Source organism: Zonotrichia leucophrys, chromosome 11 (assembly GCF_028769735.1).
Source record: "Zonotrichia leucophrys gambelii isolate GWCS_2022_RI chromosome 11, RI_Zleu_2.0, whole genome shotgun sequence".
NCBI classification, from domain to species: Eukaryota; Metazoa; Chordata; class Aves; order Passeriformes; family Passerellidae; genus Zonotrichia; species Zonotrichia leucophrys.
The window spans coordinates 1,513,065-1,538,629 of NC_088181.1; the positions used below are offsets into that span (position 1 = coordinate 1,513,065).

Here is a 25,565-nt window from a genome sequence, read left to right on the forward strand (position 1 = left end):
GGTATCAACAACAAACATTCAACAAAAACAAGTTCTGACTTCTTCATTTCATTTTCGGGCGAAACAAACACGAAGCACATCTGCTTATATTTCCTTTTTTTTTCTAGTCGATATTTTTTTTTCCCGACGGCAAAAAGCGGATCCCGGAGGGCTGCGGGGCCCGCGCTGAGCCCGGACAGCCCGTGTGAGCGGCGGGAGCGGCGGGCGCGGTGCCGGCGGGCGGCGCTGGGGCAGCGCCGGCCCCGCGGGTGGGGGGCGGGCGGTGCCGCTTTATAAAGCGGCGGGCGCGGGGCGGGGGCAGCGCCTCGGAGCGCCGCGGGACCGGGCAGCGGCGTCGGCACCGGGGCCTGCCCAGCCCCGGCGGGGCGGAACGGCTCGGAGCGGCTCGGGCCGGGCCCCCCCGCCGCGGCGGCCGGGCGGGATGAAGCGCCGGGGGCTCTGCCAGGGGCTCTACTGGCTGCTGCTGCCGCTCGCCCTGCTGGCCGGTGAGTGCGGGGATCCCCGCCATGGGGAGCGTGGCCCGGCGCTGTCGCCGCTCGCCGGTGGCTGCGGGCGCGGGGCTGTCCCGGCACGTGGGGCGGGAAGCGCCGGGAAACCGGGGCTGGGATCCCGGAGCCGGGACGGGCGGTCCCTCCCTCCGCGGGGATCATCCGCGACCCCGCGGCTCCGCCCGTGACCGAGCGGCTGGCGGGCAGCGCTGCCGCTTTCCGCGGGCGGGACGGTGCGTGCGTGTCCCCCTGTCCCCGCAGCTGTCCGGGTGCAGGTGGCCCGGCCGGTCACAGCCACCGCCGCCGCTGTGCTGCTGGGGACGAGGAGCTCGCTCCGGCCGGGTGGGCGATGCCCGGGGGCGGCTGTGCCCATCCCGTCCCCGTGCCCGGCTGGATCCGGTGCCCCCGTGGCTCTGCGGTGCCCAGGCTGCCACCAGCCCGTTGCCAGCACTGTCGGCCTTTGATGGCAGCTGTGCCACCCACCGAGGCAACCGGCTGGCCACCGGCCTGGAAAATCCCCGTGTCCCGGGACGCGCAGGACAAGAATCGGCTCTTTGAAGCCCGCCTGCTCCGGAGCCTCTTCGGGGACGCTGCGTTTGCGTAGACGCAAAGGAAAATCCTCCTTAGAGCGAGGATTGTTCGAGGGGCTCCTTGTGCCGGGCTCTTTGCCGCTCGCACCGGCCGTGCTGGGGGCCCGAGCCCCGCGGAGCTCTGGGGTGGCTTTGGGGTGGCCCTAGAAGGGCTTTTGGGACACTGTCACCTGGACAGAGAGGGGGACGCTGCCGGCCGAGGGAGGCGCGCCCGGCCGAGCCAGCCCCGTTCCCAGCTGCGTTTTGGGGAGCGGGGTTGGGTTTCGGGGTGCTGGCTCCGGGCGCAGCCTCGCTGGCGGAGGAAGTCGGTGACTCTTGAAAAAGCTGCTTTTCCTCTGCTTTGCTGGGGAGTGACTCAGAGCATCGCGCAGGATGTCAGGAGGTTCATGTTAATTATAACCCAGCCCAGCCGGGGTGCGCTGCCCGGGCCGGGGCGCGGGAGCTGCCGGGGGCATCCCATGGGTGCCCGGGGCGACACGTGGCCTGCGGGCCAGCCTCCCGCGGGGCCCTGCTGCTCCAATAATGCCGATTTACCCCAAATCCTGCCGGCTTGCTCGGCTCTGCCCCTGCTCCCGCACGGGGTGTGCTGGGGAGCGCGGGTCCCCCACAGCTGGGGACACTGGGTGGCCTTGCTGTCCCCACCGCCCCCGCGGAGCTCGTGGGTGGCGTGTTTGAATTTGGGGCCCCGCTTGGGCGGGGACTCCGTCCCGCTCCAGCTCATTGCCCGGAGGGGGTGACTCAGCAGCGCCCGGGGGGCTCGCAGGAGCCGCGGGGGAAACTGAGGCACGGGGGGTGTGGCTGGTCCCGCACCTGGCCGGGAGCGTTTGCCCCCAGCTCGGCCCTTCCTTCCCGGGCAGCTTGGCTCTCCCCGAACGTCCGCAGGATGTTTGCTCGGGGCTCCCGGCCAGCCCGGGGCCGCTGCGGCCGCAGGGCTCGGGTCCGTGCCTGGGGCAGCCCCGGCTTCCCACGGCTGGCACAGCCCCGGGCTGTGTGCCCACCTCGGCTCCGTCCTTCCCGCTGCGATTCTGGGGTGCTGTGGGGGCACCCTTTAATTCCTGCCCTGCACTCCCAATGCCAGTCCTGGCCATGGTGGTCCCTGGCTCCGTGGGCAGGGGTGATGGGTGAGGGTGGCACCCCCTTCCCCTGGGGTGGGCACACAGCCCCCCCTGCATGCCCACCGTGTGTTTGGGGGTCCCTGGGGGTGCCACGAGGCTGGAGCCCAGCCGGGTGCCAGCGTGGGCTGCAGCTGCTGCCTGCTGCGGTCAGGTGCTTTTTATAAAACCCAGGGAAATAGAATAGAGGAGGAAAAAAAAAACCAATTAAAAAAAATAAAAAAAGAAAAGCAGAGGCACCGCTGTCTCCAAGAGCAATAACTGCTGCTTCCTCCCGGGCAGGGGGATGGGATGAGAGGATGAGATGGGATGGAGGTGCAGGGCCAGGTGCCCAGGACTGAGCCCCCACAGCCCCACTGAGGAGGGGGACACCGTGAGGGGCTCCCCAGGAGTGCAGCGGGTCCCCTTTGGGTGAGGACAGCAGGGTTTGGGCACAGCTGGCACTGCCATGGGGCAGCCACGGTCACAGCCCCGCTGGGAATGTTGGTGGCTCTGGGAATGTGTCCTTGTGTGTCCCAGTGTGGGCCTGCAGCTCCGGGAGCCCTGTGGCACGGGCTGTGCCCTCCTGGCGTGTGCCAGTGTGTGACACTTGTCCCCTGAGCTCCCTATGCCCTCCTGGCGTGTGCCAGTGTGTGACACTTGTCCCCTGAGCTCCCTGTGCCCGCCTGGCGCGTGCCAGTGTGTGACACTTGTTCCCTGAGCTCCCTGTGCCCTCCTGGTGTGTGCCAGTGTGTGACACTTTTCCCCTGAGCTCCCTGTGCCCGCCTGGCGCGTGCCAGTGTGTGACACTTGTCCCCTGAGCTCCCTGTGCCCTCCTGGCGTGTGCCAGTGTGTGACACTTGTCCCCTGAGCTCCCTGTGCCCGCCTGGTGTGTGCCAGTGTGTGACACTTTTCCCCTGAGCTCCCTGTGCCCTGGCACGAGCTCCTGGCTCCCAGCTGGGCTTTGCCAGGCTGGCACCGGGCCCGGAGCCCTCCTGGGGCATCTCCTGCGGCATTCCCGGGGGCAGGGTTGGGAGCTGGCGGGATGAACTTTCCACAAAAACAGGATGTGGAGGGTGAGCCGGTGGGGCTGCTCTTTCCTGGAAAGTGGGGCTGGGAATGTGCTGCTGGCCAGCTCTGCTTGCCCAAGGGCTGTGGCTTTGGGGCTGCTGGGATTTTGGGACAGGGAGAGCCCCAGTGACAGGATTTTGGGATGGGGAGAGCCCCAGTGACGGGATTTTGGGACGGGGAGAGCCCCAGTGACGGGATTTTGGGACGGGGAGAGCCCCAGTGACAGGATTTTGGGATAGGGAGAGTCCCAGTGACAGGATTTTGGGATGGGGAGAGTCACAGTGATGGGATTTTGGGATAGGGAGAGCCCCAGTGACAGGATTTTGGGACAGGGAGAGTCCCAGTGACAGGATTTTGGGATGGGGAGAGCCACAGTGACGGGATTTTGGGATGGGGAGAGTCCCAGTGACGGGATTTTGGGATAGGGAGAGTCCCAGTGACGGGATTTTGGGACAGGGAGAACAACACTGATGGGATTTTGGGATGAGGCCTCTGGGTTCCTCATCCTGCCTCTGCTTTGCAGCCAGCGGGTGCAGACTCGAGTCCTGGGAGCAAAGTGGCACCTTGGGGACCCTGTCAGGGTCCTGGGGTCCCCACCTGGGGCTGCTGACCTGGGATGCAGCTCGGCAGAGCTGCCTGGCCCCAGCAGCAGGTAACGGGGCTGTGTGAGGGAGCAGGGCAGGAATTAAAGAGCTTTGCTAATGAACCCTGAGTGGCCGCAGGTGCTGAGTGGATGCAGAGCGCTGCTGCAGGGCTGCTCTGGCGGCTCTGGGATCCCCCTTTCCCCATTCAGCTGGGAATGGATCCTTGCTGGAAGCTGCCTGGGTGTGGGATGGTGCCTGGTGGGCAGGCAGGGGGCTGTGCCAGACCCCAAATCCCTTCCCAGCGCAGTGCCAGGGAAAGGCGCCGGTGCCCAGTGCTCCTGGCTGCCCCCTTTGCCAGGGGTGCCCAGTGACCCCAATCCCCTCCCACGGGGAGATTCAATTAGGGCTGGTGTGGAGCAGCCCCGGTGCTGTGATTGAGCCTCCTCCCGCCTCATTAATGTCATTAATATTTCATGTTAATGCCGGGAGCTGCTCCGGGGTCACAGAGCAGCAATTGGGGTGCCAGTCTGGGGTGAGTGCCCACACACAGCCGGGGTGTGCTGGTGAGGGCAGGGCATGGGGAGGGGGCTGTGGGTGCCACAGGGCTGTGCCCACCCCCAGGTGGCTGCTGGAGGGCGGCTTTGCTGGGCTTTGCTGGGCTTTGCTGGGCTCTGCTCTCCCCACACGCCAAACTGGTTTTTCCTCCCTGTGCTGCACTTTCCCCACTGTCAGCACTGCGGGGAACCGGTTCCCTCTGCGCACCCACGCACCGGGCACGGCACGCCCGCTGCACCCGGGGAAAGGGGGTGCCAGGCCGGGCTCCGGGGTGCCCCCAAACCCGGGGGTGCCCCCGAACCCGGCTGTCACCCGTCACCACCTCCTGCCCTCCTTTTCCGTCCTGGTGGAAGCCACCGAGCACTCCCGGTGGTGCCTGGGGGGTGCAGGGGGTGCCACCAAGCAGAGGGTGCTGGTGGCACCAAATATTGGGGTTGGCAGATGGGTACCCCCAGTGCCCAGCATGATCCGTGCTCTCATTGGAGCTGCCAGCCGTGCCCTCGGTGCCGTGGCAGGGCCGGGGGCTCTCGGTGGGCGCAGGGGTGGTGGCACAGGGGACAGTGGCCCTGCCCGGCTCCCTCGGAGGCAGCAGCAGCGTCTCGCCCCCGTGCCGGGAAGGCTCCTCTCGGCTGGAATGTTTGCTCCATGAGATCATCCTGTGCCGAACCAGCCAGGAACAGCCAGGAGCCCTCGGCAGCGGCCCGGCCCGGGGTCACCGCGGGGAGGTGGCGGCTGTGACAATGCCGCTGTCCCCGGCCCGGGCTGTGCTTTGGGGACACGCGGGGACCGGAGCTGCTTGTGGCCCCAGCGTGGGCCGTGTCCCCCCTCTGTGCCCCGCTGTCCCCGGGGCTGTGCCGTGTGTCCCCCCCCGGCTATGCTGTCCCCATCCCCAGGATGTGCTGTCCCATTGAAACCCTGTAAACACAGGAAGGGCCGTGCCGGGCTGCGGTGCTGAGCACGGCCCTGGCACCCGGCCGGGCCCCCCTCACCCCCCGGTGCCTCGGGGTCAGAGTTGAGTCCCCCCGTGTCACCTCCCCTGTGTCACCTCCCTGTGTCACCCTCTTTGTCACCTCCTTCCCAGGTGTGGTGCCAAGGGGAGCAGCTCCTGCCCTGGGTCACCCACAGCTGTCCCCTGGGGCTGTCCCAAAGGGATCCCCCCATGCTGGTGGGATGTGTCCCCCTGGTCTGCAGCACAGGGGATGGGGACAGCTCCTGGGACAGCACGGTGACAAAGCTCACTGCCCTGTCCCCAGCTGGGCACTGATCCCGGGGCTGTCCCAGGCCAGTGCCAGGTCCCTGGGCACTGATCCTGGAGATGTCCCAGGGGTGTCCCAGGCCACTGCCCTGACCCTGGGCACTGATCCCAGGGTGTCCCAGGCCATTGCCCTGTCCCCAACTGGGCACTGATCCCAGGGTGTCCCGGGGTGTCCCCTGTCCCCAGGCTCTGATCTGAGCTGTCCCCCTGGTGCTGCCCATCCCTGCACCCTCATTGCTGCCCTGGCTGCTCCCTGCCCCTGCATGTGCTGGTGTCTGTCACTGTCACAGTGGTGACAGGAATGCTGAGTCCCCAGCCGGGGTGGCAGGTGCCTTCCCACGTCCCTGTCCCCATCCCTGTCCCCGTCCCTGTCCCCGCAGGGCGCTGGCTCCTCCGGTAGTTTCGTGCCTGCAGACAAGCTGTAATTTAGGGCTAAAAATAAGTGAGGGGGAAGGTGCTGGGCTGGTGGCACGCCCAGAGCAGGGCAGGGGACAGGGGACAGGTGCTGTGCCAGCCCTGCAGAGGTCATGGCTGGGGGTCCCTGCACTGCTCAGCCTGCCTTGGTGGGGATGATGTGGAAATGCAGCAGATTTTTGTCATGGCTCTTCTTCCCCTGTCACCCCACGTGTATGGGACCTGTGGTGTCCCCTCTTCTTGTCACCCAGGGTGGCACAGCCTGAGGTCCTGCCTGTGCCCCTCTTTCTGATGGCACTTTTTTGGGGCTTGACCCCCTTATCTGGCATTTTGGGGTGCCCCTCTTTAGGGGATCCCCATGGTGGGGAAGGTGCCCCTGTGAGCCCTCCCTGTGCCCCATCGCTGTCACTGAGCCTGTCCCTCTGTCCCCAGCCTGCCTTTTCCGCTACAATGTGCTGTCCCTGGTGTACCTGCTCTTCCTGCTGCTCCTGCCCTGGTTCCCGGGGCCCTCCTCACGTTTTTCCACAGGTAAGGGGGCACAGGGGATGGGGAGATGGGCACAGGGGGGTGGCACGGGGGACAGTGGGCACAGGGGAGCTGCCTCCCCTCCCGTGGGCACCTTGGCTGTGGTTTCACCCCGCCTGGGCAGTGGCTCCTGTGGAGCCTCTCTCTGTTAATTATAGCCCAGGGGGGTTATTAATAGCCCTGCTGCTCCACAAGGGCCGGTTTGGATCTTTTTTAACCCAAAACCTCAGGGCTGGGCTGTGTGGGCACACCACGAGCAGCCCCTCCGCCCTGCCTGGGGTGTGTGGTGGCCTCAGGGGTCCCCCCCACCCCATGGGCAGGTGCCCCCAGCCCCCCTGTGCCCGGCTCTGTGCCCATCCCCAGCGCCTGGCACGGCCACAGATAAAAGCTTTACCCGAGCTTCACCCTCTGAATATTTCATGGGCTGCACGGCCCTGGATGGATCCCGGCACTGCCCAGAGCCTTGCCTGGATTTACAGGAAAAAACAAGAGGAGGGAAAGCTCACAGCTGTGGTGGGCTCGCTGCCCAGCCCACCCCTGGCCAGGAAAACGGGCACAGGGCCCGGGGAACCGGCTGGGAATGGGGGCAGAGCCAGGTGGTGGGAGGGATGGGGGTTTGGAAGGGGGGGGGGACTCCATGAGCCATCCCAGGTGTCAGCAGGATGGGACCTGGTTCCAGGTTTCCACAAGGGGACCCTGAGCTCCATGGGGTTCCAGCAGGAATGGGGACCCTGGAACCCTCACACAGGATGTTCCAGCAGGAATGGGGACCCTGGAGCCCTCCCATGGGGTGTTCCAGCAGGGATGGGGACCCTGGAGCTCTCCCATGGGGTGTTCCAGCAGAGGAATGGGGATGCTGGCTGCACCCCAGGGTGGTGCCAGGCCTTTGGCTCTCGGGCTGTGCTGGGTGAGGGCAGAGCCCTGCTGGGATCCCGACCCTGGGGCACAGCCCTGGCATCTCTGGGCACTGTTCTCCCTTCGCAGCTCTTGCTGAGGGTCCCTGCTGTCCTTGGCTGGGGGGTGACAGCTTTGCCCGTGTCACAGGTCACAGCAGCCGCATCCTCAAGGCTCTGCTGGGGATCAGCATCCTCTTCCTCCTCGCCCACCTGGTTTTCCAGATCTGCCTGTACACGCTGCCCGTCCTGGACCAGCTGCTGGGGCCCAGCTGTGAGTAGGGGGTACCCGTGCCCACCCTCACCCCCAGCCCTGCTCCCTGTGCACCCTCCAGCTGGTGCCATGTGTGACCCATCCTGGGGCTGCTGAGGCTCTGCAGGGTGTGCCAGCCATGTGCCACCTCACCTGTGCCATGCTGGGTGCCACTGCCCTGGGCACAGAGCCCCTCCTGCCATGGCTGGGGGTGCTCAGTGCCCCCTCCTCCCCACAGGCAGCTCCTGGGAGGTCTTTGCTCGGCACATTGGGGTCACCAGGTAAGGGCACCCTCCCCTGTGGGGCTGGCAGGGGCTGGGGTCACCCCTGAGCCCTGCCCTGCCCCAATGTCCCCTCAGGCTGGACTTGAGTGACATTCCCAACTCGGTGCGGCTGGTGGCACCCGACGTTGGCATCCTGCTGGTCTCGTCCGTGTCCCTGTGCCTGTGCCGCCACCTCAGCCCTGGCCCTGCCGCCTCCAGAGGGAATCCCGAGCCCCTGGAGTCCTCTGAGTGGGTGAGAGCCGCCCCCGTGCCATGGGGACATCCCACCATCCACGTGCCACCGGGTGCCCGCCTATGGCTGTCCCTGTCCCTTCCCTGGGCACAGCCTGGGGCTTGGCACGGGGACATCCCCATGGTTGGGGACACGGTTTGGGGCTGTTTGGTTTTTGCCAGGCTGGAGGGCTTGGTGATTGTCACACAGCTTAGGGTGACTCAGCCGTGGAGGAGTGTCTGTGTTTGCTCTGGCAGTGCCACGGGGATCGTGGCAAACACATGGGACAGTGGGGTGGGCATTTGTGGGGATGGGCATTTGTGGGCGTAGCAGTTGTGGGGTAGCAGCTATGGGGTGGGCAGCTGTGGGATAGGTGGTTATGGGGTGGGCAGCTGTGGGGTGGGCAGTTAGGGGGTACAGGCCCCCAGCTGGAGCTCGCTGGCGCAGGGTGGGTGCTGTGCTATGCTGTGCCGTGCCGTGCCGTGCCAGCCCCACCTGGCAGTGCCACCCGGTCACAGGGACACCGTGCTGGTGGCACGGGGCAGACCCAGCCCCGGTGTAACCTGAGCACTGCAGGCACGGATGCCTTTGCCTTGAGCCGGGAGGGAGCTGGAAAAAAGCTCCGTGCTGGGAGCTCCCGGAGCCAAGGCAAACACGGCCCGAGCAGGCCAAGCTCTGCAGGCGGGCACTGAGCCTGCCCTCTGTGACTGGGGAAACTGAGGCACGGCGGCTCAGGGCGTGCTGCTGTCCCCGGCAGAGGGACGAGAAGGACGCGGGGCGGCAGCGGAGGGCACGGAGGGACTCGAGGCTGCGGAGCCGCCTGCGGGACAAGGCGCACTCCCTGCTCTGGGAGGCTGGCAAGGGCCTGGCATTCCTGCTGCTGGCCCTGGCAGGTGCGTGTGTGCCACTGGGGTGCTGGGAGTGACACGGGGACAGGCTGCAGGCAGCGCTGTAAAGGCTTTATTCCAGAGAACCGCGGGGTTTTTATAGAGAGATACGATGGATTCTGTCTGAGTGGTTAATTAACAAAAACATCCTGCTCACACACTGTTCTTGAGAAGAACAGAGAGACAAAAGTTGTAGATTGTTTATATTTAACATATATTTAGTTGTATTAATATTTAAGAAGTTATCCCATCTTTACAACTCCTTAAAAATCCTAGCAAGCCTCTGTGAGAAAGTTGGCATTTCTCTGTCTCTGTGCCATGGCATCTCCAAGTGGGCACGGCCTGGGGGGCACACAGGGGTGGGTGAGCTGCTGGGGAGGTGCTTGGTGCAAAGTGGGGATGCTCAGTCCAAGGGAAAGCTGCTTGGTGCATCAGGGGAGGGTTTTCCATCCAAGCTCAGTGCAGGCAGGGAGAGATGCTTGGTCCAGAGGGGAAAACAGTGCAAGGAGAAGGGAGGCTTGGTGTAAGGGGAGAAAATGTTCAATCCAAGGGAGAAATCTCAGCCCAGGGGAGAGCTGCTCACTCTGAGGGTCAAATGCTTGCTCTGGGGAGGGAGAGATGCCGGGTCTGGGGAGGGAGGGGATGCTCAGTGCAAGGAGGGAGGATGCTCATTCCAAACAGGGGTGATGCGAGATTTAGAGTCCAAAGGGGAAAAGCTTGGACCAAGAGGAAGGAGATGCTTGGTGCAAGGTGGAAAACTGTCCAAGGGGAGGGGATGCTTGCTGTGAGGAGGAATGCTGGGTGCAGTGGGGTGCCCTCAGTGGGATGGGGGGTTCAGTAGGATGCTCTCAGTGGGATGGGGGTTCCAGTGGGATGAGGGGTTCAGTAGGATGCTCTCAGTGGGATGGGGGTTCCAGTGGGGTGCTCTGAGTGGGATGAGGGGATCCAGTGGGGTGCCCTCAGTGGGATGGGGGTTCAGTAGGATGCTCTCAGTGGGATGGAGGTTCCAGTGGGATGCTGGGCTGTGCACTGACCGCCCGTGGGGCGCTGCTCCCCAGGGATCACCCTGCCCTCCGCCTCCTCCAGCGTCTACTTCCTGCTCTTCATGGGGCTGTGCACGTGGTGGGCCTGCCACCTGCCCTCCAGCCAGCAGGCCTTCAACGTCCTCTGCGTGCTCCTTGGCATCTACAGCGCCTGCCACCTGCTCTGCCTCTATGCCTACCAGACCCCCTTCGTGCAGGGGCTGTTCCCACCCCCCACCATCTGGGCACGGTGAGTGCCAGGAGGGAGCTGTGCCAGGGTGAGCCACCCTGGGGAGGGCAGCCACCCACAGGCATGGCAGCCTGGCTGCTGGTGCCACCATGGGGATGCCAGCCTGGCTGCTGGTCCTGGCTGGGGGTTGATGCCAGCTCCTCTGTCCCCACAGGGTGTTTGGCTTCAAGGACATCATCCTGTACCACAACTGCTCGCAGCCCAACATCCTGGACCTCAACAACAGCCACCCCTGGCCTGTCTACGCCAACCCTGGCATCCTGCTCCTGCTCTACTACACCTTGGCCACCCTGGTGAAGCTGCGCCTGCGGGAGGTCAAGGTGAGGGCTGCAGGGCTGAGCCACAGCCCGGTGGTGGCAGCGGTGACAATGGTGACAATGTGCCTGGCTGTGACTGCCCAGCCCTGCTGCGGGGGGTGCAGTGGGGTGCCCGCAGTGTGGGGTGCCAGGGCAGGGGGCTGGGGCATGTCCTGCTCCCCGGTGGTGCCCTGAGCTGGCTCCTGCCCCTCACAGAGAGCTGCGGCACCGGCACGGCTGCGCCCGAGGGACCTGGTGGAGCTGGAGAGCTGGCCCCAGGACACTCCACATGTGGCCGAGGACACCAAGGTGGGTCTGGGGTGGGTTTGGGGGGGCTGTGCAGGGAATGGCTGCGGGATGGGGGTGCCAGGGTGGGCTCTGAGCCCTCTCTGCCCTCAGCCCATGCTGTACCCCAACACCGGGAAACGGAGCACCAGCAGCGAGAACTGCACCGTGCACATCCTGAACCCACGTAAGCCTGACCCCAAACCCCTCCCCAAACCCTGCCTGGATCCCTGGGGTCCTTCAGGCTCCCCTTCCCCAAACCCTGCCTGGATCCCGGGGTCCCTCACGCTCCCTCTCCCCATGCCAGGCAGGAGGCATCCGGCGCCGTGGCAGCCCCTGCACACCGTGGGCCACCTCCTCATGAAGCAGAGCTACGTGGCTGCCCTCATTGCCATGATGGTAAAGAGCTGGCAGGGGACACGGGGACAGCTGTGGGCAGGGGGTACAACCGTGGTGGGGTCACCTCTTGGTCTGAGCCCTCATCCTCCCTGCCCGCAGGTGTGGAGCATCACGTACCACAGCTGGCTGACCTTCGTGCTGCTGCTGTGGGCGTGCCTGATCTGGACGGTGCGGAGCCGCCGGCACTTTGCCATGCTGTGCTCGCCCTTCCTGGTGCTCTACGCCATCGGCCTGTGCAGCCTGCAGTACGTGTGGGCCATGGACGTGGCCGCCGAGCTGCCCACCCGCATCAGCTTCGTGGAGCTGCAGCCGCTGGGGCTGGTGCACCCGAGCTACCCCTGCATGGTGCTGGGGGCCAAGGTGAGTGTGGCACCGCGGCACCGTGCCACCCCCGTGCTGCCAGCACCCCGCTCACCGCCTGTCCCCACAGCTCCTGTTCACCCTCACCTTCTGGGTGCTGCTGCGGGGCTTCGTTGGCGAGAAGGTGCTAAAGAGGAGGGCGCTGGCCGCATGTGTCACGGATGCAGGTGAGGGCTCCTGGTGTGGCTGTGCCTGTGGGGGGACCCCTGTGTCCCTGCCCGGCTCCTGCAGCCCCTGTGTGCCCCACAGAAGCCAGCCAGATGCGGGATGTGCTGCAGAAGCTGGGCGAGGTGCTGAGGGATTTCTTTGCCAAGTTCTGGATCTGCGTCTGCGCCGTCCAGTTCATCGTGGTGACCTTCGCCGGCCGCCTCGTCCTCTACAAGATCGTCTACATGCTCCTGCTGCTCCTGTGCCTCATGCTGTTCCAGGTGGAGGGGCTGGGCACCCCTGGGGACCTGTGCCACGCCCGGGGTGGCCCTGCTGATGTCCCTGTCCCCGCAGGTGTACTACAGCCTGTGGCGCAAGGTGCTCAAGGGCTTTTGGTGGCTGGTGGTGGCCTACACCATGCTGGTGCTCATTGCCACCTACACATACCAGTTTGAGGACTTCCCCATGTACTGGAGGAACATTACAGGGCTCAATGATGACCAGTGAGTGTCCCCTACCCGCTGGGCATGGGCAAGGGCTGGGGAGACCAAGGCACAGAGCAGGTTGGGGTTGATCCCTGGTGTGAATCAACCTTGGTGCCTGGTTGGGGTGGGATGGATGGGACCCTGTGCTGACCCTCCTCTCCCCACCCAGGCTGAGCGACATGGGCCTGCAGCAGTTCAGCGTCTCCAAGCTCTTCTCCAGCATCCTCATGATGGGTTTCTTCCTGCTGGCCTGCATCCTGCAGCTCCACTACTTCCACGAGCCCTTCATGCGCATCACCGACCTGCAGCACATCCGGCCCCCCTCTCTGACCTCCTCCTACATCCACAGGTAGGGGCTGGTGCTGGGTGACCCTCCCTGCACCCCCAGCCCCCTGTCCCTGCTCTATGACCCCCCTGTACCCCGAGCACCCCATCCCTGCTCTGACCCCCTCCCCACAGGTCTGAGGAGCTCCACGGGAGCCGTCTGCTGCGGGATGCGGCTGCTTCCGAGACCACCAACTCTCGAGACTCAGACACTGCATCCCTGGGTATGGGCAGGGATGGAGCATGGGCTGGGAGGGGGGTCCTGCAAGCCAGGAGGGACCTGGGAGGGCAGGCAGATGGATTTGGGTTGATATGTGGGCAAGGAGATGGATTTGGGTTGATATCTGGGCAGGGAGATGGATTTGGGTTGGTATCTGGGCAGGGAGGTGGATTTGGGTTGATATCTGGGTAAGGAGATGGATTTGGGTTGATATCTGGGCAGGGAGATGGATTTGGGTTGGTATCTGGGCAGGGAGATGGATTTGGGTCGATATCTGGGCAGGGAGATGGATTTGGGTCGATATCTGGGCAGGGAGATGGATTTGGGTTGATATCTGGGCAGGGAGGTGGATTTGGGTTGATATCTGGGTAAGGAGATGGATTTGGGTTGATATCTGAGTGTGGGAGGGTATGGAGATGAACTGTGGCATCCTCCAAGCCTGAAAGAGCCTTTCAGGGTATGGATGGGGTGTCCTTCAAGTCTGAGAGGGTGTGAGGATGGACTGGGATGTTCTCTGAGCCAGGAATTGGCTGGGAGGGCATTGGGCGTGGGTTGGGGTGTCCTGAAAGCCAGGGTGGGACCAGTGTCGTGCAGGGATTTACTGGGGTCTCCTCCAAGTCTGGAGGGATGCAGGGATGGGTGGGGATGCAGGGATGGATTGGGTTGTTCTCCAGGGGTTGGGGGACTGTGGGAATGGACTGGGGAGGACACAGGGGATGGGTTGGGGTGTCCTCAGAGCCAGCAAGGCTGCAGGAGTGTCCATGAGGGTCCATGTCCCACAGTGTCCAACAAATGGGGGCTGGTGCTGGAGCGCCTGGTGGTGCTGGGCCGCACCTTCTCGGACAAGATGACGCGGAGCGAGGTGTTCGTGAGGCGCCTGCTGGAGCTCCACGTCCTCAAGCTGGTGGCTGTCTACGCTGTCTGGGTGGCCCTGGAGGAGGTACCCTTGGGGGTGCAGGGTTGGGGGGCCCAGTGGGGCTCCCCGAGGTGCTGACACAGCCTCTGCCCCAGGTCTCTGTGATGAACTTCTTGCTGGTGCTGCTGTGGACCTTGGCCGTGCCCTACTGCCGCTTCCGCCACATGGCCTCGTGCCTCTCCACCGTCTGGACCTGCATCATCATCGTCTGCAAGATGCTCTACCAGCTGGAGGTCGTGGACCCCCACGAGTACTTCAGCAACTGCACCCAGGTGTGCCCAGCGGGGCCGGGTCTTGGGGGGCTCCCTGGCTGGATGGGGGGGCTGAGGGCACTGACCATCCCCCGGTGCTCCCCTCTGCAGCCCCTGCCCAACGGCACCAACCTGACCCCAGAGGAGCTGAGCAACTCCACGCTGTACCGCGGCCCCGTGGACCCTGCCAACTGGTTCGGCATCCGCAAGGGCTTCCCCAACTGGGGATACGTCAAGGTGGGCATGGGGACACGCTGGGGACTGCCTGGAGGGGGTTCTTGGCTTCACACCATGGTCCTGAGGTCTCTTCTGAGAACCTGGGGAGATGCTGTTTATGAGGACCACCATGTGGGAGGATTATTGGCTTCACACCATGGTCCTGAGCGTCTTTTTGGAGAACCTGGGGAGGTGCTGGTTATGAGGACCACCACATGGGGGGATTGCTGGTGTTACCCTGTGGTCCTCAACATCTCTTCTGAGAACCTGGGGAGGTGCTGCTTATAAAGACCACCTGGAGAGGATTCTTGGCTCATGCTGTGGTCCTGAGCATCTCTGCTGAGAACCTGGGGAGATGCTCGTTATGAGGACCACCCCATGGGGGGATTGCTGGTGTCACACCATGGTCCTGAGGTCTCTTCCAAGAACCTGGGGAGATGTTCTGTATGAGGACCACCCTGTAGGGGGATTGCTGGTGTCACCCCATGGTCCTGAGCGTGCCCTGTTCCCCAGAACCACCTGCAGGTGCTGCTGCTGCTGGTGTTCGAGGCCGTGGTGTACCGGCGCCAGCAGTACCACCGCAAGCAGCACCAGCTGGTGGCCCCCGTCACCGAGACCGTGTTTGAGGACATCTCCCGCGAGCACCTCGACCTCAGCCTCGTCAACTGCGCCAAATACTTCATCAACTACTTCTACTACAAGTTTGGCTTGGAGGTGGGGGCACCCCTTGTGTGGGTTGGGGTCTTGGCACTCACAGCATCCCATTGCTGAGCCCTGGCACCCCCTGCGCCCCCAGATCTGCTTCCTGATGATAGTGAACGTGATCGGGCAGCGGATGAACTTCCTGGTGATCCTGCACGGCTGCTGGCTCGTGGTGATGCTGACGCGGCGGCGGCGCGCGGCCATCGCCCGCCTCTGGCCCAAGTACTGCCTCTTCCTCGTCATCTTCTTCCTCTACCAGTACCTGCTGTGCCTGGGCATGCCGCCCGCCCTCTGCATAGGTGAGGGGCACCCTGCCTGTCTGTGGGAAGGGGCTGCAGGAGAGGCCTGGCACTGATGGTGCCCCCTGCTCCCCCAGACTATCCGTGGCGCTGGAGCCGTGCCATTCCCCTCAACTCGGCCCTCGTCAAGTGGCTCTACCTGCCCGACTTCTTCCAGGCTCCCAAATCCACCAACCTCATCAGTGAGTAGCCCCCTGCCCATGGGGTGCCCCCTACTCCAGCCCCTGCAGTCCCTGCTCATGGGTTGGCACAGACCATGGCAGCCCCCTGGTCCCCCTGCTCCAGCCCCTGGCACCTCTGTGCCCATGGGGTGCCCTGTCCCCCTACTCCACCCCCTGTCCCAACTTCTGGGACCTCCCCAGCCATCCTGTGGGTCCAGGAGCGGGGAAGGACAGGCAGGAAGGGTGGAGGAGCTTTAAGAGCCCCACTCTTTTGGAGGTAGAATTTAAGTCACACACACCCCGCTGGAGAAGGAGTCATGGCAAACCCCACCTTTTTTTGGGGGACCTTAATTGTTTTCCCAACCCTTTTTGGGGTCCTTAATTGTTATCCCACCCCTTTCTGGGAAAAGGAGGGACCTGGAGAGACCCACCCTTGGTTAAAGAGGAGGTGGGGCTGGGGAAAGCCGCATGTGCCTGGAGGGAATGAACAGCTCCCCATGCAGGGCAGGATGGGGGTGCCCCACACCTGGGGGAAGGGTTTGGGGGGTGATAGCAGCATTTAGGGGGGCTGTGGCCCGGGCTGAGCCCTGTTTCCCCAGATGATTTCCTGCTGCTGCTGTGCGCCGCCCAGCAGTGGCGCGTCTTCGAGGCCGAGCGCTCCGAGCCCTGGCTGCGGGCGGCCGGGAGCAATTCTGACCGGCTGGACCGCGAGAAGGACCACCACAACCCCGCCCCAAACTTCATCTACTGCAAGTGGGTGCCCCCAGCTCTGCACCCGCACCGGGGCTGGGCCGCGGGAATGGGATCCCCACTGTGGGCACTGAATGGGGGGCTCCTCTGGGATGGGACCCAGCTGGGATGGGACCCCTTGGGCTGTGGGCACAATGGGATCCCAGCCTTGGAATTCCAACCTTGGGATGCCAGGCTTTGGGGTATGGATGGGCTTCCCACCTGGGATGGAACCCTTTGGGGTAGGGACAAGATGAGATCCCACCTTAGGATGGCAAGTCCCCTGGGATGGGACCCCTTGGGGTGTGGACACAATGGAATCCCACCAACCTTGGGGATGCCAAACTTTGGGGTATAGACAGGATGGGCTGCCCCTCCTGGGATGGAACTCTTTGGGGTAGGGGCAAAATGAAATCCCACCTTTGGATGGCATATCCTTGGGGATGGGACCCCTTGGGGTGTGGGTGGGATGGGACCTGCTGGACTGGGATCCTCTAGAATGGGATTAGAACACTTTTGGGCCAGGGTCCCTTTGGACATGACCACCCTGATGGCTGGAGCAGGGATACCTGAGCCTCTTCTGGAAGGAGATGAGGTGGTCCAGGACACCCCTGGTGCTGGACCCTCACAGGCTTTGTGCCATAAACTGGGACAAAACCCTTTGTCCCCCATGATAGGCCTGGTGGGGGGGACTGGAACTGTGTCGGGAAGGAACAAGGCCCTGCTCTGACCAATGCATCCACAGGTCCTACCTGGACATGGTGAAGGTGGTGGTGTTCCACTACCTCTTCTGGGTGGTCCTGGTGGTGGTTTTCATCACGGGGACCACCCGCATCAGCCTCTTTGGGCTGGGCTACGTGCTGGCCTGCTTCTACCTGCTGCTCTCGGGCACCACCATGCTGCGCAAGTCGGCCCACGCCCGCCTGGCGCTCTGGGACTGCCTCATCCTCTACAACATCGCCGTCATCATCTCCAAAAACATGCTCTCGGTGCGTGCTGAGCCCCCACAGGCTCCTGCTGGGGTCACCCTGTGTTGTACATCAAAGGGGAGACGATGAATCTGACTCCGTTGATATCAGAAGGCTGATTAATTGCTTTATTATACTGTACTATATACGTTTCATCTAAAGTGAATCTGCCAAGCACACACCTGCTCACACTGCCCAGGATCTTGTGACTGTCACCACACACACACACACACACACCTGGCCCAGGCAGGCCAAGGAAACAAAACATCCTCACTTTGGATAAACAGTCTCCATACTGCATTCTGCTTTGGCACAACACAGGCACAGCAAGTGTGTTTGCCCTTTCTCTGAGGTTCAGAGAATGTGAATCTCAGAAATCCTCGGGAAGAATTGTGCCTTGCTTTTCTCTGTGAAGAGAAATGTGGCAACAGCCCTGGCTGTCCCCTGGGGTGGTGACAGAGCCGTGTGTGCCCTCTCTGCCCGCAGCTCCTGTCCTGTGTCTTCGTGCAGCAAATGCAGAGCAGGTTCTGCTGGGTGATCCAGCTCTTCAGCCTCGTCTGCACCGTCAAGGGCTACTACAACCGTGAGTTGTTGGTCTGGGGGAGATCTGGGGGGCTGCAGGCTTGGGCTGCTGCCTGACCCGCCTGCTCCTCTGCCTGCCAGCCAAGGCGATGCACAAGGACCACGACTGCACGCTGCCCATCGAGGAGGCCGGCATCATGTGGGACAGCATCTGCTTCTTCTTCCTCCTGCTCCAGCGCCGCGTCTTCCTCAGCTCCTACTACCTGCACGTCATGTGGGACCTGCGAGCCACTGCCCTGCAGGCTTCCAGGTGGGATTGGGGTCCTGGAGGGTCCCCATGGGTTTGGGGGCCCCCCTGACCCTCTGCTGTCCCTGTCCCCCAGGGGTGTGGCCCTGTTCAAGGCCAGCATCATGAAGAGCCTGCGCTCGCACCAGCAGGCTGAGAAGAAGTCGCTGGACCAGCTGAAGCGGCAGTGAGTGGGTTTGGAGGGCACTGGGACCCCTCTCCCTGCACCGTGGGACCCCCCTGAGTATGGGGTGCCCCTTGGGGAGCGGGCTCTGCAGCACCCTGTGCCCCCAGGATGGAGCGGATCCGAACCAAGCAGCAGAAGTACTACCAGGAGCAGGCTGCCAGCGCGGAGCAGGAAGGGGACAAAGCAGGTGAGAGCCAGGGGGTCCCTCCCGTGTCCCCAACCCCTCTCTGGACACACCGGTGGCACCGTGACCCTTCGCTGACGCCCGTCCTGGTGGAGCCCCGTGGAGCATTGTGGTGACACCTCCCGCCCTGAGTCCCCCTGGGCAGGGTGGGTGCCCTGAGTGGGTGCCCTGAGCAGGGAGGGCCTCTCTCAGCCCTCTTTGCCATCCCACAGCTCCTGGTGGCCCGGCAGACTCGTCCCGGCAGAGGGAGCGCTGGTGGCGGCCATGGTTAGACCATGCTACAGGTACAGCCCCAGCACGGGGCCATAACAGGGCTCAGCCCTCGGAGAGGTCCCTCCGTGGGACCACTAACACCTGCAGGGACCCTGCACTGACACCTGTGGGGACCCTGCACTAACACCAACACCTGTGGGGACACTGCTCGGCCACGAGACACCCCGCGTGTCCCCTGTCCCCAGGCTCAGCCTAAGAGCACTAACCACAGCTTCTCTGCTCCCCAGCACTAACGGGGTGTTGGGCTGGGGGTGCCAGGCTGGTTTGGGGTCACTGACATCAATCACCTCCGAACGCTGGCGCTGCTTTGGGGACGTGGCAGTTGAGTCGTTGGGTTTGATGTCCCCCATGGGTGTCCTCGGTGCCAGGCAGCGGCCTGGGAGATGGCAGCGGGGACAGCCTGGGGTGTGGCACCCCTGCCATGGCCCTGGCCGTGCTGTGACGCCCTGTGCCCCCCCGGCAGTGCTGAATTCTGGGGACTACTTCCTCTTCGAGTCGGACAGCGAGGAGGAGGAGGAGGTGCAGGAGGAGCCGCAGTCGGGGAGGCCGAGCGCCTTCCAGGTGAGCAGGGCTGGGGGACTGCAGAGCAGCCCGAGGGCTGGCAGTGTCCCCAGGCTGCTGATGGCCCCTGTCCCCCCCTCCAGCTCGCCTACCAGGCCTGGGTGACCAACCCCAACGCGGTGCTGCGGCAGCAGCAGCAGCCTGAGCAGCCACCGCCAACCGGCACTGAGAGCCCTACAGGTGGGTGTGACACCCCAAAATGGGGCTGGGGGGCAGGAGGGGGACACAGCCCTGCCTGGTGCCCGCTGTGTGCCCTGGCAGGGCGCTCCCAGCACGTGTGAGGGCTCTCTGGTGGCACAGTGGGGTTTGGCACAGGCTGTGCAGCTTCTTCGGTGCCCACCCTGGTTGTTCAGGTGGATGTGGGGGGACAGGGGATGGGAGAGCCCCAGAAATGATGTTCATCCTTCCCTGGGGTCTGACCCTTGAGGAGAGGGGCAGAGGCTGCCCAGGGGGCTGAAGGCTGGGAGGAAGAGAACGTGGAAAAAAGAGCTGGTGGGTGGGCAGCAGGACTGCAGCACTGGGGGTGCTGAGGAGGTCTGGGGGGGCACGGGTGACCCTCGTGCCCTCTCCTTGCCCTGGCAGAGCGCAGCACCGCCCTGCAGCGGGCAGTGAACGTGCTGAAGTTCCTGTGGCTGCTGTGCGAGGCCCTGATGGACGGGCTGGCCCAGTGGCTGGACACACAGACGCGGGAGCACACGGACATGTCCCGGGTGCTGTGCCTCGAGAGGTTTGTCATGGCAGAGCGGCTGGCCAGGGTGAGCCCGGGGGGACACCGGGGCACGGGGTGGGGGTGGCAGCCCACGGGGGTGGCACTGACGCCCTGCCTGCCACAGGGAGAGGAGATAAACGAGGAGGAGTTTGCCAATGAGCTGTACGACCTGACACCAGAGGAGCTCCTGCAGGAGCCCAGCCCGCCCACCTCCCTGGCTGCAGCGTCCCTCCTCCATGCTTCCAGGCAGGTGCATAGATACCCTGAGGGACCCTGGCAGTGCCACAGGCAGGGCAGGGGGCTCAGCCCTGTCCGTCTGTCATCCCCAACAGGTACCTGAGAGCTGCCCCTTCTTCTGGCAGCCAGGAGCAGGAGATCAGCGTGGAGGACGGGGCTGATGCTCAGCAGTTCCTGACCGTTCCCCAGCAGCGCAAGCGGACTGCCAGTGAGCTCCTCAGGAGCAGGTGGACAGGGGGACATGGGGACAGCAGGATGGGGACGGGGGGCAGCAGGGGGCTCACCCCAGCCTTGCATCCTGCAGGAGGTTGTGTGTCTCTGAGCTGGATGAGTCACAACGGTTCTACCAGTCCCACAACCGGTTCCTGAAGCTGCTGCTGGCCGGGTACCGCTTCGGGACCGGCCGCTCCGAGCTGCTCTGTTACTTCACCATCGTCCTCAACAACATGGTCACTGGCTCCGTCATCTCCCTCTTCCTGCCCATCCTCGTCTTCCTCTGGGCCATGCTTTCCAACCCCCGGCCCACCAAGCGCTTCTGGGTGACCGCCATTGTCTTCACCGAGGTGGGCAGGGGGTGGCCAGTGAAGGGACGGTGCCACCCGGCCCTTGCTGCCCCCCACTGACCCCAGCATCCCCACAGATGACGGTGGTGGTGAAATACCTCTTCCAGTTTGGCTTCTTCCCCTGGAATGGCTACATCACCCTGCTGCGCAACGAGGGCAAGCCCTTCTTCCCACCGCGCATCATTGGCTTGGAGAAGTCCATCTACTACATCCAGTATGACCTCCTGCAGCTCCTGGCCCTCTTCTTCCATCGCTCCCTGCTGCTGGTGAGCCCCGGGCCGTGGGTGGGCATCTGGGGGGAGCTGGAGCTGCTCCTGGGGGCTCCAGGCAGAACCCAGCAGGTGCTGGGTGGCTCTGCCGTGGTTTCCCACCAGTGTTGGTAGGAGTTGATGCTGCAGGATGATCCTGGGAGTGAGGTGTGTGGGGCTGGGGGGCAGCAGGACCCCTGACCGTGTCCCTCTGCAGTCCTATGGGCTATGGGACCAGGAGAAGATGACGGACGAGAAGCAGCAGAGCGTGGAAGGGGAGGAGAAGCCGGAGGAAGCTGTGTCCCCACCATCAGCAGTGGCTGAGGAAGGGCTGGAGGTTCCAGCCCAGCCAGGAGCACTGGGAGCAGCCACGGGGCTGGAGCTGGAGCCAGAGGGCGAGTCTGTGGAGCAGGAAGAGGAGAGTGAGGCCACGCAGCTCCGCTTCAGGAAGAAGCAGGGGAGGAAGACAACGGAGGAGGTGGTTCTGGTGGAAGGTGAGCACCAGTTCCCAACCCTCATGTCCTGCTGAGGAGCAAAGCTGCCACCGCCAGGGTGCTGGGGTCGGGCAGGATGTGGCCCTGCAGGACCCTGGCTGTCACCCACTGTGGCTGTGCCTCACTTCAAGGGGACGAGGAGGAGGAAGAGGAGGAGGAGTCAGAAGAGAGCCACGCTCAGAGGAAGCTGAGGGCGTTTGGCTTGCAGGTCAAGGGCTTCTTCCTCACCATGTGAGTTGTGGGGGTGCTGGTTGGGGTGGGGGCTGTGGGGTGCAGTCCCTGTCACCTGTCCCCTGTGTCCCCTGTGTCCCCATCCCTGCAGGGCACACAACATATACCACCCAGTGTGCGAGTTCTGCCGGGACATCGTGGACACGCAGAGCCGTGCGGCCACCGACGTCTACGCCTACATGTTCCTGGCTGACGTGGTCGGCTTCATCATCATCATCTTCGGCTTCTGGGCCTTTGGGGTGAGCGGGGAGTCCCACAGGGCTCTGCCTGTCCTGCCTCCAGCACGGGGTGAGGCTGGGCCGGGTGCTGACCTCTCCTGCCCCCCAGAAATACACGGCGGCCGCCGACATCACCTCCTCGCTGTTGGAAAACCAAGTGCCGGAGGCTTTCCTGTTCATGCTGCTCTTCCAGTTCACCACCATGGTCATCGACCGCGCGCTCTACCTCCGCAAGAGTGTGCTGGGCAAGCTCATCTTCCAGGTCATCCTGGTCATCGGCATCCACATCTGGATGTTCTTCATCCTGCCCTACGTCACCCAAAGGCACGTCCCACAGCACGGCATGGCCCTCGCGTGGCACCTTGGTGTCCCCCAGCCCACGTGGTGGCCCAGGCTGGTGGCTGAAGGGTGGTGACACGTCCCTCCCGCAGGTTGTTCCGCCACAACACGGTGGCCCAGCTCTGGTACTTTGTGAAGTGCATCTACTTTGGACTGTCGGCCTACCAGATCCGCAGCGGCTACCCCACCCGCATCCTGGGCAACTTCTTCACCAAGAAATACAACTACCTCAACCTCTTCCTCTTCCAGGGGTAGGGCACGGGGCTGCAGGGAGCCCTGGGCACGCCGAGGGTGCCATACCACTGCCCTGTCCCCGTGTCCCCCCCAGGTTCCGCCTTGTGCCCTTCCTGGTGGAGCTGCGTGCCGTCATGGACTGGGTGTGGACGGACACCACGCTGTCCCTCCCCGACTGGATGTGTGTGGAGGACATCTACGCCAACATCTTCATCATCAAGTGCAGCCGGGAGACTGAGAAGGTACAGCCCCTGTGCCAGGAAGGGTCCCTCGCTGAACCCCTCCAGGGGCTTTGTTGGGGTCCGCCTGAGCCCACCCTACACCGTGCACTGTCTCCCCCCACCCCAGAAATTCCCCCAGCCCAGGGGGCAGAAGAAGAAGAAGGTGGTGAAGTATGGCATGGGCGGCCTCATCATCCTCTTCCTGGTGGGCATCATCTGGTTCCCTCTGCTCTTCATGTCCCTGGTGCGCTCCGTGGTGGGCATCATCAACCACCCCATCGACGTCACCGTCACCCTCAAGCTGGGGGGGTACGAGGTGAGGATGTGGGGGTGGCTGTTGGGCTGCCCAGATGGGACACCAGGGTGCCCTGCCTGGCTGATGTCCCCCTGTCCCCCTCCTCAGCCTCTGTTCAGCGCGAGCTCCCAGCAGCAATACATCAAGCCCTTCACCAACAAGGAGTACGAGGACCTCACCAAAGAGTTTGAGGGCCAGCTGGTAAATCCCCTCCCCACCCCAAAAAATCCCTGCTGGCTGCCCGGGGCAGGGGCTGAGCTCTGTCCCCCTCGGTGGCAGTTGGCCATGCAGTTCATCACCATCTACGACGTGGAGGACATCGTGACCGCCCGCATCGAGGGCAGCTCGGGCTCGCTGTGGAGCATCAGCCCCCCCAGCCGCGAGCAGATGCGGCTGGAGCTGCAGAACGGCTCCTCTGACATGACCCTGCACCTCAGCTGGACCTTGCAGAGGTACCTCGGGCACGGCCAGGGAGGAGCCAGCCCTGCCTGCGCCCCCGTGCCCGCACTGAGCCTCTGGTGCCCGCAGGGACCTGAGCAAGGGGGGCACGGTGGAGAACGCCTACGGCAAACACAGCACAGAGCTGGACCCCGGCACGCCCGAGCGCCTGCAGCTGGCCCAGATGCTGGATGGCACCAGGACTGAGCCCGTGTGAGTGTCCCCTGAGGGGGTGGCTGGACCCCTGGGCTCAGTGGGACGGTGTAACCCCCCCATCACTCCGCTTTCTTGCAGGGCATTGCAAAACCTCTTCCCCAAATACATCCAGGCATCCAATGGCCTCGAAGCCGAACCCATCGAGGAGCTGCAGCCAGGTAGGTCCCAACATGTTCCCCACAAGAAAACCAGCACTGGGTGCCACCTCTCTCTCTGAAGACAGGGAGGACATGAGTCCCAGTGTGTCCCTCCCTAAGGCATCAGCACTGGGAGCACACCTGGTGGTGCCAGCCCCTGCGGACAGTGAGGATGCGAGTCCTGCTGTGTCACTCCCTCCCAAAAAACTGTCCTCAAGAGCAGCCACTGTGCCCTGCCCTGACGGTGTCACCCTCTGCAGATGGCGAGGAGAACTTCCTGGACGTGGAGCTGCAGCTGAAACAGGAGCGCAGGGGCTCTGGCCCCGGTGAGCACTTTGTGGAGTGGTGGGTGCTGAGGCAGAAGGACGCACCATCCAAGGTGGGCAGCATCCTCCCCATGGTCATCTTCAACGACAAAGTCAGCCCCCCCAGCCTGGGCTTCCTGGCTGGCTACGGGTACGTGGAGGGTGCCAGGGTGTGGGGGGATCTGGAGGCATTGGAATTAAATACCAATATAGGCAGATGGGACGTGCCTGGGCTCATCTGGCCCTCACTGCTTGACCAAAGGGGGCAGGTGTCGTCGTTTCACCCCAGAGACACCTTTGGCTGGCTGGATATTGCAGCTGGGCACTTGGGACAAGTCCCAGCATGCAGGAGCTCAGGTTTACCTCTGCTGGAGAAGCTTTAAGGCGATGGTGAAGGAAAGGAGTCAGTTCTGCTGGAGGGTTTGGATCCAGAGCTTTATTCCTGGCCCACAGGTCTCTGAATTCAGCATCTCCTCCAACAGAACTTCCTAAACCACGTGGTTGTTCCTTTTAACCCTGGGGAGAGGGGCAGGGATCCCACCAACCAGGTAAGGGGGGGGGAAGTCACAGGGGACAAATGACACCTGGATGACCCAATGTCCCCAGGGATGAGAGGCATCTTTTGAACTTCGCCAATCGCTCGAAACCCTTTCTGGAATGCCAAGATTGACAGACAGCAGGGAGCGAGGGAGGGGAAGGGAGAGGTTATTGGCACACCTGGGGAAAGAACTGGGATGCCTGTGGCACCGGTGTGACCCAGATGTGCCCCCCTCTGGCAGGATCATGGGGCTCTACGTGTCCGTGGTGCTGGTGATCGGCAAGTTCGTGCGGGACTTCTTCAGCGAGGTGTCGCACTCCATCATGTTCGAGGAGCTGCCCTACGTGGATCGCATCCTGAAGCTGTGCCAGGACATCTTCCTGGTGCGTGAGACGGGCGAGCTGGAGCTGGAGGAGGAGCTCTACGCCAAGCTCATCTTCCTCTACCGCTCGCCCGAGACCATGATCAAGTGGACGCGGGAGAAGGAATAAGGGGGGAAGGGGCTGCAGCCCCCTCCCCTGGCAGGGACATCACCGCCAGTGCCTTAAGCAGCCCCCCAGGCTGGGGCTGCATCCCGGCCCGGGAGGCACTGGGATCTGGGGTTCTGGGCGCTCCCTTTTTCTGGATGTTTTTCTTACATTGCTTTGAAGCCGTCCGACGTGCACAGACCGCGTTGTGCCTTCCCGGGGAGGGGGGACAGGAGGTGGCTCCCTCCCCACCCCGCCCATTGGGCACCCCTGGCTGCCAGGTGGGGATGGGGGGGTCAAGAGCCAGCCCGTGCCCCCTCCCTGCCGGCCCCAGCCCTGCTCCAGAACCAGGTTGAACTCAAGCAATAGCCCCCCCCCCCAGCTCCAGGATGGGGGTCCTGGGTTGTGGCCCCCCCACGTTTGAGGAGGTCTGGCAGCCCCAGTTGGACTTTAGACACTTGTGACTTTGGGTTTGTTTTTTTTTTTTTTTTTTTTAATAATTCAAATGTTTTATTTATACAGATACCGAAT

The 25,565-nt window shown here is 63.6% G+C and overlaps 1 protein-coding gene across 2 annotated transcripts; it reads left to right on the forward strand.

The window, feature by feature from the left end:
• Nucleotides 1–351: 351 nt before the first annotated feature.
• On the forward strand, nucleotides 352–25,512 carry PIEZO1 (piezo type mechanosensitive ion channel component 1 (Er blood group)). 2 transcript variants are annotated; one of them, XM_064722964.1, is made up of 50 exons: nucleotides 352–485; nucleotides 6,481–6,576; nucleotides 7,618–7,740; nucleotides 7,958–8,000; nucleotides 8,079–8,235; nucleotides 8,972–9,107; nucleotides 10,160–10,373; nucleotides 10,528–10,693; nucleotides 10,886–10,978; nucleotides 11,069–11,141; nucleotides 11,262–11,353; nucleotides 11,453–11,713; nucleotides 11,784–11,880; nucleotides 11,963–12,141; nucleotides 12,215–12,363; nucleotides 12,515–12,694; nucleotides 12,805–12,893; nucleotides 13,672–13,829; nucleotides 13,901–14,077; nucleotides 14,168–14,293; nucleotides 14,786–14,986; nucleotides 15,069–15,273; nucleotides 15,351–15,455; nucleotides 16,034–16,187; nucleotides 16,909–17,152; nucleotides 17,618–17,714; nucleotides 17,795–17,963; nucleotides 18,037–18,126; nucleotides 18,234–18,313; nucleotides 18,523–18,594; nucleotides 19,047–19,144; nucleotides 19,228–19,324; nucleotides 19,727–19,899; nucleotides 19,978–20,099; nucleotides 20,186–20,317; nucleotides 20,395–20,653; nucleotides 20,731–20,919; nucleotides 21,119–21,395; nucleotides 21,527–21,626; nucleotides 21,718–21,865; nucleotides 21,954–22,168; nucleotides 22,276–22,434; nucleotides 22,512–22,659; nucleotides 22,766–22,954; nucleotides 23,042–23,134; nucleotides 23,213–23,385; nucleotides 23,462–23,584; nucleotides 23,666–23,745; nucleotides 23,985–24,180; nucleotides 24,809–25,512. In XM_064722964.1, exons 1-50 carry the CDS (start codon nucleotides 422–424, stop codon nucleotides 25,056–25,058), a joined length of 7,311 nt encoding a protein of 2,436 aa, XP_064579034.1. In that variant the 5' UTR covers nucleotides 352–421; the 3' UTR covers nucleotides 25,059–25,512. The 2 variants fall into 2 exon arrangements, with proteins under 2 accessions (XP_064579034.1, XP_064579033.1); XM_064722963.1 differs by having other exon boundaries at nucleotides 11,069–11,353.
• The last annotated feature ends 53 nt before the right edge of the window (nucleotides 25,513–25,565 follow it).